We start from the raw sequence: 12,408 nt of genomic DNA, 5'->3' as shown, positions 1-12,408 counted from the left end.
CTCCCTCAGCCAGCAACTTCCGTCCCCATGAATTACAATTTCTAACAGCAGAAATAAGGAGCAGAATTTACACTTTTGCTGAAGTTTGGATGGACAACACCCTCAGGCACATGTGGGATTCTCAGAGTTATCCTGTGCAGGGCCAGGAGTTGGACTCAGTGATCCTCGTGGGTCCTTTCTAACTCTGGATATTCTATGATTTATGGTTTTATGCCATGGGAAGAGCTTAGGCAGGGAGGTGCTGAGTTACCCTTTACTGAGCTGCAGGTCAGACAGCAGTTAGTTGGTTTGGGTGAGTATTCAGTTTAAATCCCCCTCCTCATGCCCACTGCCTATAGGAGCCATGAAGCCTTTCCCCTGCTCTGAATGCCTCTGCCCCCCAAAAAACCTGGCCCTCAGGCCTGAAGACAACTTTTGCAGGTGGGAGAAGCCCTGACTGCAGAAAGACCAAAGCTGTGTTGGCCCCTTGTGATACCAACACTGCAGCTCAGGACTTGCCCTGATGAAGATGCTGCCTGATGCTGAGCAGGTGCCATGTCTGTTTTTCCAGGGTATTTTCATGAGACTGTAAATGTCTCTTTTTTTTTTTTTTTTTTTTTTTTTTCCCAGAGAAAGATTTGTTAACTGTTTAAAGAGCTGTCACTGGGCTCTGATCTCTCTCTGGGTACTTTGGGATATCAATTCCGGGTAGGACAGTGTGTGCCCAGAGAAGGATGCCTCTCACCCTGCAATGCTTTATAGGGCAAGTGGATGCTCTCTATAGTTAGAGCCTCTATTTTAAATGAAAAGGATCTCCAGCAGCAGCTGGTGCGGGTGCAGCCTTTGCTATGTGCTCAGAAGAGAATCTCTCAGACTGGCAGCAAAGCAGGCTCTGCCAAAAAAACTCCAGTTTACTTTCCCACTCATTTCCCTGTGCTTCCCCTCAGCTATTTTTGTGGGTATTTATGCATAAGCAAATTTCTCCTTCCCTCAACAGGAGAATCTCCTTCGGACACATCCCGAGCCTCAGCCCTGATTGTGCATTCATGGTTTCACGCCGTGTTTCCGTGTGAATCTCTGTGGCAGCAGAGCTTCTTCACTGTGACTTTGCAGAATCAGCTGGTAAATCACACCCTTGATCCTCACCTCCCAAGCCCTGGCCAGGGCTGTCCGAAGGACCAGATCTTACATCCCCACCTTCTCCTTTTCTGAGGAGAACCACAAAGCTGAGGTGGGAGGGATAGAGGGTAGAATCCTGCAGCAATGGCTGTAGGAGGGAAAGCTGTCCCAGCTCTGTGGAGAGAATGGCTTGTGATGTGGGGAGGCTGGAACCTGATCTAGTGGAAGGTGTCCATGCCCATGGCAGGGAGTTGGAATGAATTGGTCTTTAAGGTTCCTTCTCACTCAAACCACCCTGTGATTCTGGGTTCTATGAAAGGAAGGTGGACCTGAGGTGGCAGCATCAGCCCATAACCCAAGAGCTATGATGCCACATGAACAGAGATAGCTATAAGAAAGTAGAGTATGTGCTGTGTGATGCTAATGGGTCTTTGGTACAGGTTTTTTTGGGATGGAGATGAGATGTTAAAGGGTCTGCAGCCCCTCCTTGCCACGTCTGAGCTGATGCACACCTATTTCGAGTGGCCCATGCTGGCTCCATGCACCTGCTCTCTTGCCCATTCAGACTGGGGATCCATGCCATCTTTGCTCAAAACACATGGTAACAGAGGTACTAACGTCACAGCTCATTTTGAAAGGAGTTTTAGGATTTTTCTAAGCAAAGGGACTGCTATTGGGGTGGCTGCCACATCTCTCAAATTCCCTTTGTTCCTGTTTTCAGTACCCTGGAGCCTGGATAGATTGCATCACAGAATGAAATAATCAATAAATAGAACAACATGGTTTTGTATCTTGGCAACGATGATGCTAATCAACCATGTAAACTGACTTTGCTGTCTCTCCCTTAATGCAGAGAAATCCTGCCTGTCTGCAGTGAATGAGTGATGCCTGCAGTGCTGGGGCAGATCCTTCCCCCACCTGATGTTTTCCCTCCTCCAACTCAAGGTTTCTGCTTCAGAAGCCCAAAAACTTCCTAAATACTCCCTGGGGTAGAAAGTGCACAGTAATACCCAAACTGAGCTGGCATCACCTTCAGCCCCCTGAACAACATCTCTCATGTTTGGATTCATAGAATCACCCAGTCCTAGAATGGTTTGGGTTGGAAGGGACCTCAAAGATCACCTAGTTCCAACCTCCTTGCCATGTGTAGGATCCTTGGGAATTTGGTCCTCCTGTGATTAAACTGCTGGAAGGGCCTCTGGGAGGAAACACCAGCTCCCCATGGTATGTGGCATCACTTGGGATCTTCCTGAGTAATGAGCAGACTGGATCATTTGTGGATTACATGTTGTATGCATGTCCTTGCTTCTCCCTCCTGCTTTGCTCTCAAATCCTTGCTCCTGTTGCAGTATATGGGTGCCAGGAGGGAAATCCCACCTGCAGAGCCCATGCAGGCAGCTGTTAGTGGGAGGTCTCATATCCTGTGCAACCAGCCCAGCCCACTCTTGCAGCAAGAGGTATTTTTTATCTGGAATATGTTATTGCTGTGAGAGGATGTAGCTCTGGTGCTGATGGAGTCTCCTGTCTCCCTGCAGTGGTCAGGGAGAGCATCACTGCTTCCCTTCCCTTTGGGCATGAAGCCAGGCAGGATGGGCTGGAGCCTGGAGCCTTGCAGAACCAGCCCTGCCAAACAGCAGATTTTCAGCATACTGAGATGAAGGATGAATCTGACAGAAATCAAGCAGGAAATTTGATTTTTTCCAAGGAAACAAAATCAGCACCTTCCCATAGTCTGGTTTTGGCTGCATCAGATCACCTTTGTCTTGGCCACAGAGAGGAGCACAGGCAAAGCCTGAGCTGGCTCTGTCCACTCTATAAACATTGATTTCTCTGTGTGTTTTCAGTCTGCCATGTGCAGCAAGTGCTACAAAAAAAAAAAAGCTCACGCCATGCTGATTCATTCAGTGACGAGGAATAAAAACATAAGCTCTCTAGTCAATATGAAATTAAGATTAATGGCTTTTCAGCTCTGTGTGAAAATAATCCCATATTGTGATTTGGCTATTTAATGTTTATTCACTGTTAGTCATTAATAGCACTTCTCTCTGTGCACAGGTCATTTGCTCACATATTTTGGAGTTCCCCTCATCTCAGCCTTACACTGCTCTTGCTTTGCTTAACCACAGAGAAAATCAGAGAATCACAGAATCACCTGGTTTCAACACCTTTGTCATTAAAATTCCTGGAGATAATCACTTGCCTCCAGGGACCCAGAGTAAAAGGGCAGAAAATGAGCCCAACCCCTGGTGCTGGTGTTTACCCTTCTCCCTGCATTCCTGCGGTGACTGGGAGGTGGGAATGAAAAGCTGACCAGGGCCAATCACCCTACAGTTTGCTTTGGCACCTGCACTGGGGTTTAATTTGAATGTGCTTGGCTGGAAAACTGCTTCATTTTTTGGTGAGTGTGTGTCAGCACTGCCCCTGCCTGGGGAATATCTGCCAGGATGATGTGGGGTGAGTTCCAGACCAGGTTGGATGGGGCTCTGAGTGTCCTGGTCTAATGGAAGGTGTCCCTTCCCATGGCAAGGAGTTGGAACTGGATGATCTTTAAGGTCCCTTCCAACCCAAACCAGACTGTGATTCCATAATTCTATGAACTGTTGGCTCTGACTGCCCCAACTACCATGAAATGAGGGCTGTCAGCTTCATGGCCCCAGCTTGGATGAAGGAGCTCAGCTGAGCATGACCGTGACTTGGAGGATCCTGCTGTCTCCATCACACAGATAAGGAAAATGTAATTACATCTGTAGGAATTCCATCAATACTGAGCAGCAGCAGGCTGGGTCTCAGGGGAGATTTTTCATTGCATTGAAATCTGACTTTATTAATTACCAGCTTCTGATCTCATTTGAGGGTTAAGTTTATGAAACTGAATCCTTAGTCCTCTGATTTCCTTATTCAGATGGTTTATTGAGTCTTGTACAGTGGATGGTTTGGACCTTAGAAACTCCCAAGGTGTCTTGTTCTTCTGGCATGAGCTGTGCAGGAGAAGAAGCATCAGAGCAAGGAGAGATGATGGAGTTGTACACAAATCCCGGGGAAAGACAGAGGAAGAAAACATTTTTCAGGAAAATTGAAGATGGGGACGGCTGTCTGTTGTCAAAGGTCTTAACCCCAAACTACAGCTTATTTTCCCCCTGACAGGAACAATAATGCTGATGGCAGCACCCAGAGCCCCCATGCCTACCCACCTCCGAGGTGTGGGGCTTTAGCAGAGCCACCACCAGCCTTTGGTGCACTCCAGACCATTCACCTCCTCCTGGGGAAAGCTTCCCATCATCTGTTTATCCAGGGAGTATCAGGCTTGGCCATAGGTACTTATAGGATTGCCTGGATTTTATCTAGACATCAATTATTTTTTTTATTAAGATAAAATAGCCACTGAACAGCCCTTCAAGCTTTGGGCTGGTGTCTATTTCCACTTGAAGAGCTTTGTTAGATAATTGTAATACTTTTCTGAGAGAAAACAGAGCAATTGAGGCTTGTAATTAAAAGCTATTCAGAGAGCTTTGATCCTTCCCTCTTAATCTTCCCTTACCATACACAAATGCCAACAAGAAACTCTTGGCAATATTTACTGTCACTATTCTTGGCCTTTGCCTTTAAATCAACTCCTCTTCCTCACTTCCAGTCAAAGGGAGGAGTGGGGAGAGAAATTTGGCAACATGGCACATGGCTTTTCAATAGAGGTTTATTTGGAACATTTTGTTTGTTTGTTTGTTTTGGAGGATGCCTGATATCACAGAACAACAGAATCATTAAGGTTGGAACAGGTCATCAGGTCCAACCATCAACCCCGCACCACCACCATGTTTGCTGCTAAACCATGTCCTGAAGTGACACATCCTCACATTTTTTTGAACACTTCCAGGGATGGTGACTCCACCACTGCCTTGGGCAGCCTGTTCCAATGCTTGACCATCCTTTCAGTGAAAAAATATTTCCTAGCATCTAATCTAAATCTTCTCTGGTGCCACTTAAGACCATTTTGTGTCATACTGTCACTCCACAATGACAAGCCTGGAGCTCCTCTGGAGGATTCAGAGCTGACATGGAAGAAGGGCTTGTCACCTCAAAACTGGCTCCAGGCACAGCCATGGCTGCAGTGAGGGTGTGGGTGGGTTTTACCCACATTGTCTGTCTCGGGCAAGGACAGGGAGCTGCCAGTGCTGTGTCCCCATAGCCCACAGAGGGTCCTCGGGTGACCTCCTGACTCACCATGAGAGGAACCCAACCTGGGAAGTCCCCTTCCCTTCAGCAGCAGGTGGGAATGTCAACCTTGAGGTGCTGAGACCCTTTGAAGGCACCAAACCAGGCTTGTTTCTCCCAGAGTTAGCAGTAAAGCCAGAGGGTCCCCATTTCATTGGGGTCTGTGGAGGGAGCATCAGTGGCTCATCAGCACCTCCCAGCAACTTGTAGTGAACAACGGGAGTGCTAAAGATAAGTCAGGCCGTACATTACAGGGACAAATTCTCTTTCTTGGATTGATTTTAACAGTATCCTTTGGAGACTTTTCCATTTCACATCTTTTGTAGTCCAAGCTTTTGCTTGCCCATTTTTAATCTTTCTTTTCATTTTTTTTTCCTCATCTAAAGATCCTTCTGATGGCCAGGCCTTCATCAATCAGCAGGCTATTGTTTCTTTTCTCACCCAAAATCGTGACCAGCCATAGAGAGACAGTGTGAGACTGCCTAAATCCCAGAGGATTAGAGCTTCCGGGGGAGAACAAGCTGCAGCACAGCTTGGATGAGGACAATTGATCGGAACAGCCATTATTGCTGCAGCAGGAAGACTTAAAAAGCAACAGTTATTTCCAATCCCCCTCCTCTCCCCTTGTCTCAGACGCCTGTGTTTAAAGCCTGCAGTGGGAATATAAACCCTGTATGAACCCTAATTCCGGTTCTGGGGTGGAAAACAACTTGTTCCCCCTCTCCCAGGAATGATGAAGCAGAGTCCTTCAAGGCTGTCTGTGGTCATGAGTGCAGCAGAACGGGGAAGCCAGTTCCTTCCTGGAAAGGAGGCAGGCGGGAACCTGCTGCTTTCGTCCGTGCCACTGGACTGGGCTGGAGTGAACAGAAAGCCTTTGGCTCCTGCTGTGACCAGCAAGGCTGCCCCTCATCTTTGCACTCATTAAGACACTCCAGACTGTCCCAGAAGGAAATTTGCCCCAGCTTTGAGGCTGATCTGACTTCTCTGCTCCAATGAATAGCTCTCTGGGAAGGGGTTAGGATGGGAGGGCCCTCTGGGTACCTAATTCAGCCTTCTGTGACCCTGCAGACCCCAGAAGGATGTTTGATTCAGAAGGGAGTTTATTCAGTGAGTTGTTAATGGGGTTTATTTCACCGCTTCCAGTCTTCAAGATGCAGCTAACGTGGGATGGTGTGGCAAGCCAGTCCCAGCAGCAGGAGGAAATTTGAAGGAATGAGTTGGCATGTAGGGTTTCCCTGTGTGTGGGGGGAAGAGTCTCCTCCAAGGTGTTTTCTGCTCTCCCAGAAGGAGCCGAAGCAGCCTGGCCTCGGGTGCTGTGCTCTGAGGGTCTGCCTGGGCGTGGGCACCCCGACTTTGCCGGTGCCCCCGCAGAAGCAGAGTGCCGGGCTGTGTGAGGCTGAGCAGCTGCGGGAGATGCTGCGATGCTGAGCTGAAAGCAGAGAGTGCCGCTTAGTGCCGCTGCTCTGAAATACAGCGTGTTGGATGCTCCGCTGGCCGCTCCGGACACCTTGGGTTTCCCCTGGGAGCCAGAGCCCTTCCTGAGCACGGCAGGAGACCTTGGCCGATGCAAATGCTTCTCCCCTTGGAGCCTTGCACACTACAAGAGCAAAGAGGAGCCAACACTCGTGTCATATGTATTTTACATGGAGAAAATCACGGATGAAGGCAGGATGCTGCTGTAAGCAGATGCTGTTCATCCTCGGGGAGAAGTCCCAGGGGATATAAGCAGTGCCTGATAAAGGATGGAGAGAAGAGGGAACCAGACACTCCTCGCTGATGTCCGGTGACAGGACAGGAGGCACAAACTGAAATATGGAAAACTCCATTTAAGCCTAAGAAATAAATTTACTGTGAGAGTGGTGAAGTATGGGAACAGGTTGCCTGAAGAATTTGTGGCATCTCCATCCTTGGAGACATTCAAACCCAATTGGACGTGGTTCTGGGAACTTTGCTCTAGGTGACCCTGCCTGAGCCACACTGTGAATCTGTAACAGCCATGATTTGTGATTTAGTGGGGAAAGCTCTAGCAACAGCACTGTCAGGCCTGAAAGTGGGTGACTTACACTCGAAAGGTCCTTTCCATCTAACGAGATATATTAGGTTTTCCACCTAATAAATTATATTGCCTTTCCTACAGACCTAGTGCCAATGAACAGTGACCTTTCAGCTAACCAGGCAACTTGTGTGTGAGGTGGCACTATCTGAGTTAATTTTCTATACTCAGAGAGGTTTTTCCACCTGGGAAGCCCCATTGCCAGCAGGTGGCAACCGTGCTAAAGCAAAGTTCCTGGAGAAGTTTCACCTGGAAGAATGTGTTCCGCTTCATTGTTCTTCCAAAATTAACACCTTTAATATGGAGGAGGCAACATACCTCTTTCAGTTTTCTAAAAGGGAAAAAAGGCAATTGCTATCACGATGTATCGAGGGTTGTCAGGTTGGGGTGCTGAGGGCATTGACCCAACTGAATTGCCCTGAGCAGCTTCACCTGGGATCTCCTCCCACACCCTCTCCCATTGGCCCAGGAGCCCATTTAAACTGAGAACTGCAGCCCACTCCTCTTCTGTTTTACCTGTCCCATGCTTTCCTGGTGGAATTTGGACAGGTAAGAGCCCAGCTTGTTACCTGTACATATGGGGAAAGCTTGAGAGAAAAGTTTTAGCTGAGGCAGCCTTCCCCAAACCAGTAATTTATGTACTTTGCAGGGCTAAAGGGTGTGAGAATGAGCTTTCCAAGCTTTAAATATGATGTTTCTGATCTCCAGACTCTTCTTCTCAAGTCCTGGTTCTGTTCAAGCATTTGAACTGTTTATCTGCTAAAGAAGGAACTTTATCTGCAGTGCTTGCTAGAGTTTTTCTTGTTGCTTATAAACACCTTAATTTTTTTACAAATCTACCTTATTTCACTTTGCAATGTAAAATGCAATATATATAACAAAGACATGGCAAAAGTAGTGTAAATTTCTCTTGTGAAAGAAGGACCAGACTCTTTTTCCTCATGAGGTTTATTTCATTAGTCACTCTTAAGTAAATATATATTTGACACTTAACAGGAACAATTAGTTAAAAATAATTTCTAACACAAATTCCCACAGTTGTCATAGTATTTGTATGGTGTGTTGATTAACCCTATTTTTGAGACACAAATCTTCCTTTTGGTCTAAATTTAACCTGTGTTAAAAGTCCAGGAAAGAGGGAATTTGGGGTGGGGTGGAAGATGGACAACCCCCAAAATCAAAAACAAAGCTATAGAACATAGGCACATGTGCTTCATGGACATGAAAATGGTTTCTTTTATTTCTTCCAAATACTTATCCTCTGTCCATTTTATTGATATTTCATTGAAAGTGCTCATTAGCTCTGCCCCACAAAACAATCCTAATAACATGGAAATAAAGAACTGAGCATTGCATTATTCTGAAAACTGCTCTCCAGCCTGTTGGTACTGTACAGCAGATGGCAATAAAGGACCACTATGTGGTAGAAATGCACCTCTGAAAGGAAGTTTTCTGTCCTTAACAACTCAGAGTGTGTAATTAAAAATAAGAGTACAGAAATGCAACTCTGAGGAGCTGGGAGGAGCAAAGAGGGGAAATAAGAGCTACGGGGGAGCAGGACAAACTGTGGATGATGAGCATTATAAACAGACAGACACAACACTTGTAAATGCCAGAATGGACATTGTGCATTCGTTGGCCACCCCTCCAGTCTGTGAAGCCGCCCCTGCAAAGCCCAGGGAGGGCAAGGATCTGTGATCCCCAAGCCACTGTTCAAGAAGTTCTGCATTCCAGCAGCTTCCGGAAACTTTTCCGAAAGCTGTCGTCCAGGAAAGCGTACAGGAAAGGGTTCAAGCATGAGTTAGCATAGCTCAGGCTGGTGATGAAGTAGGATATACCAATGACCACGGAGGTCTGGGGCAAGTCGGTGGTCAAAGCCACGATGGTGGCCAAGTGGAAGGGTGTCCAACAGAAGAGGAACACAGCCAGGACTATGAAGACCATAATAGTGACTTTCTTCTTGGCTTTGTCCAGGGCTCTAGCGTTAGAGTTCAAGTGCATGTTCCTTAGCTTGTAGAGCATCATGGTGTAGAGGATGCAGATGGTGGATACTGGAATGGCAAAGCCAAGGATGAGGGTATAGATCCTGCTGGCTTTGAACCAAAACCTTTCAGGCTTGGGGAAATTGAGACCACAACTCTTTATCTCCAGGTCATCGGTGTAGACGTTGGCAAAGATGATGAAAGGGAGAACTATGATGGTGACCAGGATCCAGATGCACAGGCTGACAATCCTGGCTGCTCGGTACGTACGATGGGGCATCCTCTTGGACCTGACTGTAGCCAGTACCACCAGATACCTGTCTATGCTCATCACTGTTAGGAAATAAATGCTGGAGAAGATATTGTAGTGGTCTATGGACAAGATGACCTTGCAGAGGACCTCTCCGAAGGGCCAGTAGCGGAGCAGGTGTTCCGCAATATTAATGGGCAAGACAAGCGTGAACAAGTCGTCGGCTATAGCAAGGTTCAGGATGAACATGTTTGTCACAGTCTTCATCTTGGGGGCCTTGAGGATCACATAGATGACAGCAGTGTTGCCTGTGAGCCCCACAGCACAGATTACGGAGTAAATCACGGGGAGGACAACATAGAAATCAGCTGCCTGCTCTTGGAAGGAGAAGTTGAACCTCATGCCGTTGTCCAGGTAGCAGCTGTTGCCTGCCTTGCTGCAGGTGCTGTTCAGATCATCCCAAAAAGAGCTGTTTCCCATGCCTGTTGGTCACAGACCACCTTCAGATGTTACTGAAAGCCTTGCTAGCCTGGAAGAAAGAAGGGGTGGGGTTTTTGTCGTTGTTGAGGGGGTTTTTTGTGGTTTGATTTTGGGTTTTTTCTTTCCCCTGGAGAAGCAGCCACTATCTCATGTAGACACAGGTTATTTTCAAAGGTGGGTTGTGAGGCAACATGGGCCACCTAACTTATTTCTCCTGTCCCCCCATGTTGGGGAAGTTAGATTTTGAAGTGATGAGGAAGGGGATAGTGCTTGAAAGGCACATAAGGCTCCATGAACCAAGGAAACAAGAGAATTGTAACTCTCTATGTAAATCAAGGAACTCTTCTTTCTGAGGGCATTCTGGTGAACTTCGCCTTTTCTCTTCTGGGAAAGTCGAGTGGCTCCAGTTCAGCTGTCTGCTGAGAGTGTTCTTCTGGGGCTGGCAGGAACAGGGAGGCAGAGGGGGAGCTTTGTGCTTGTCTGGCTGTTCACAGCCTTTGGAGGACTCAAGGGACGGCTGCTGTTCCACTGGCACAGCACTTGCTTTCCGTGCAGGAGCAGAAGTGTTGCAGTTGTTAATTAGTGCCTGCCTTGGTGTTGGAGTTCAGGCTCTTCATTGACTGAGATTTCACAAACAATGAAGAAGTTTCTGACACTGCTACTCCCCCACTCCCAGGGTCCCCTAGCAAAAGAAGGAGGAGGAAAAATAGTTCAGGGAGTATTTCCAAAACTAAGGGATAAAGGGGCTTAAGCTGCAATCAAAGTAACGCTCTAAGCAAGGGTGGGCTGTGATCTTATTCACTGTGAAGACCATCCCCAGTGCAAACCACTGGCAGCACACCAAACTTGGCACAGATGGACAGACAAACCTGTAAATCTCAGAAGTTCAGGATTAATCAGGGAAGAGGGAGAAAAGTACTCTGAAAGCGAATCCACTTTCGAGTCACAGCAGGAATCTCCACATCAGTAGCAGCTGCCACATCCATCACTAATGCCTGACCCCTTTCTTCCAAGAATTCCTCTGCTGGGAATGAGCAAGCACCGACTCCCCTACCCCCACAAAGATGAAAGGTTTGGCAACTGGTCCCCAGGCTCTGCAAAGAGAAGTGCTTCCCTTCTCTTGCATTTTGTTGTTGCACAGCAATCAAGTGCAGGACGGGACCGCCAGCGCTGGAGAAGGAGGGCTGAAGTGTCTCTTACCTGGTGAGTGGCTCCGCTGCCTCCTCCAGTACCTGCTGCTTGTGCTGGTGAGCCTCTTCTCTCTAATCCGAGTCGGAGGAGGGTCTCTGGGATGCTGACGTTACCGAGCTTTGCAATAATATCACCATGATGCCTCTGTGTGTGTGCGTTGCATGTCTGAACAATTAGCACTTGCTCAAAACAGGGAAGGGGGGCAAAAAAAGAGAAGGTTTTCTTTCTGCAGGGTTATTTAAATAGTAAATAAGGTAGGTGCTGGTGAGCAGCTGATGCTCCGGGCTGTTCCCTTCAGGACTAAGGGAAATCTGGAGGGACACGGACAGCACCCAGGGCTGGCTGAATGAGGGATATGTGAAACGGTGGGAAGCGGGGGGTTAAACTGCTTCAATAGGGAACAGTGGCTGGTTTTAACAAAGGAAGATGCCCCAGAGGGAGTGGGAGGAGAGTAAGCAACATTACAGCTCGCAAAATGAACAAATAAACAGACCTTGCCAGATCTGTGCTGGTTTCAGCTGCTCTGGAGGAGTTTGGCTGATTTTTTTCCCCAGCTGGGTCTCTGGTGCAGCTTTGGAAATGCAGCGAAATCCTTCAGGTGTGCATCAGGAGGTGCAGGAGTCCCGTTAAGCTTGACAGAAATGCACCTCAGGCTATAGAGCAAAACCAGCAACAGTGTAAGATCACTTTACCTTCATGTCCCTAGAACAAGAAGAAAAAGGAAATCAAGAGTATCTTGATTCTCCTTTAGCCCTTTAAATGTTGCCTGGCCTTCATTCCAAGACAAGGCAAGGGAAAATGCAGCCATCCATCGCTGCCATGCCTGGCTGTGTGCATGTAACCAACCGGGTCAGCTTTTTGATCTGAGCTGTGTAGCCATGAGCTGTGTTTGACTTTGCTCCTCTCCTGTAGATATTTACACTCTTCTGACAAGATTATTGTGCACCGGTAACTAGAGGGGGGGAGTAAAACACTTAATTGCGCTTGGAGGTAATTTCTTAAAACGATGGGTATAACTGACTTTTTCAGCAGATGGAATTTTTTTTATGCCCAGTGTACCACTCTTCCAGATATTTTCCTTATCTTGGCCAAAATCTGACCAGACATTAGGTTTAAGGAAAATGAAATAGAAATTATATTGCCCA

At 47.3% G+C, this 12,408-nt stretch overlaps 1 protein-coding gene across 1 annotated transcript; it reads right to left on the bottom strand.

The window, feature by feature from the left end:
• Nucleotides 1-8,290: 8,290 nt before the first annotated feature.
• On the bottom strand, nucleotides 8,291-11,601 carry NPBWR2 (neuropeptides B and W receptor 2). The gene is made up of 2 exons (XM_032705325.1): nucleotides 11,273-11,601; nucleotides 8,291-10,754 (listed from the first exon to the last, which is right to left on the bottom strand). The coding sequence occupies exon 2, from the start codon at nucleotides 10,070-10,072 to the stop codon at nucleotides 9,074-9,076; it is 999 nt and encodes a 332-aa protein (XP_032561216.1). The 5' UTR covers nucleotides 10,073-10,754; nucleotides 11,273-11,601; the 3' UTR covers nucleotides 8,291-9,073.
• Between the last annotated feature and the right edge of the window lie 807 nt (nucleotides 11,602-12,408).

Source organism: Chiroxiphia lanceolata, chromosome 17, assembly GCF_009829145.1.
Source record: "Chiroxiphia lanceolata isolate bChiLan1 chromosome 17, bChiLan1.pri, whole genome shotgun sequence".
In the NCBI taxonomy this organism is placed as follows: domain Eukaryota; kingdom Metazoa; phylum Chordata; class Aves; order Passeriformes; family Pipridae; genus Chiroxiphia; species Chiroxiphia lanceolata.
The sequence above is the reverse complement of the archived record's forward strand: the minus strand, read 5'-3'. Positions and strand labels throughout refer to the sequence as shown.

Coding starts and splice junctions, on each gene's coding strand:
- NPBWR2 (XM_032705325.1), bottom strand. CDS start 10,072: ATGGGAAACAGCTCTTTTTGGGATGATCTGAACAGCACCTGCAGCAAG.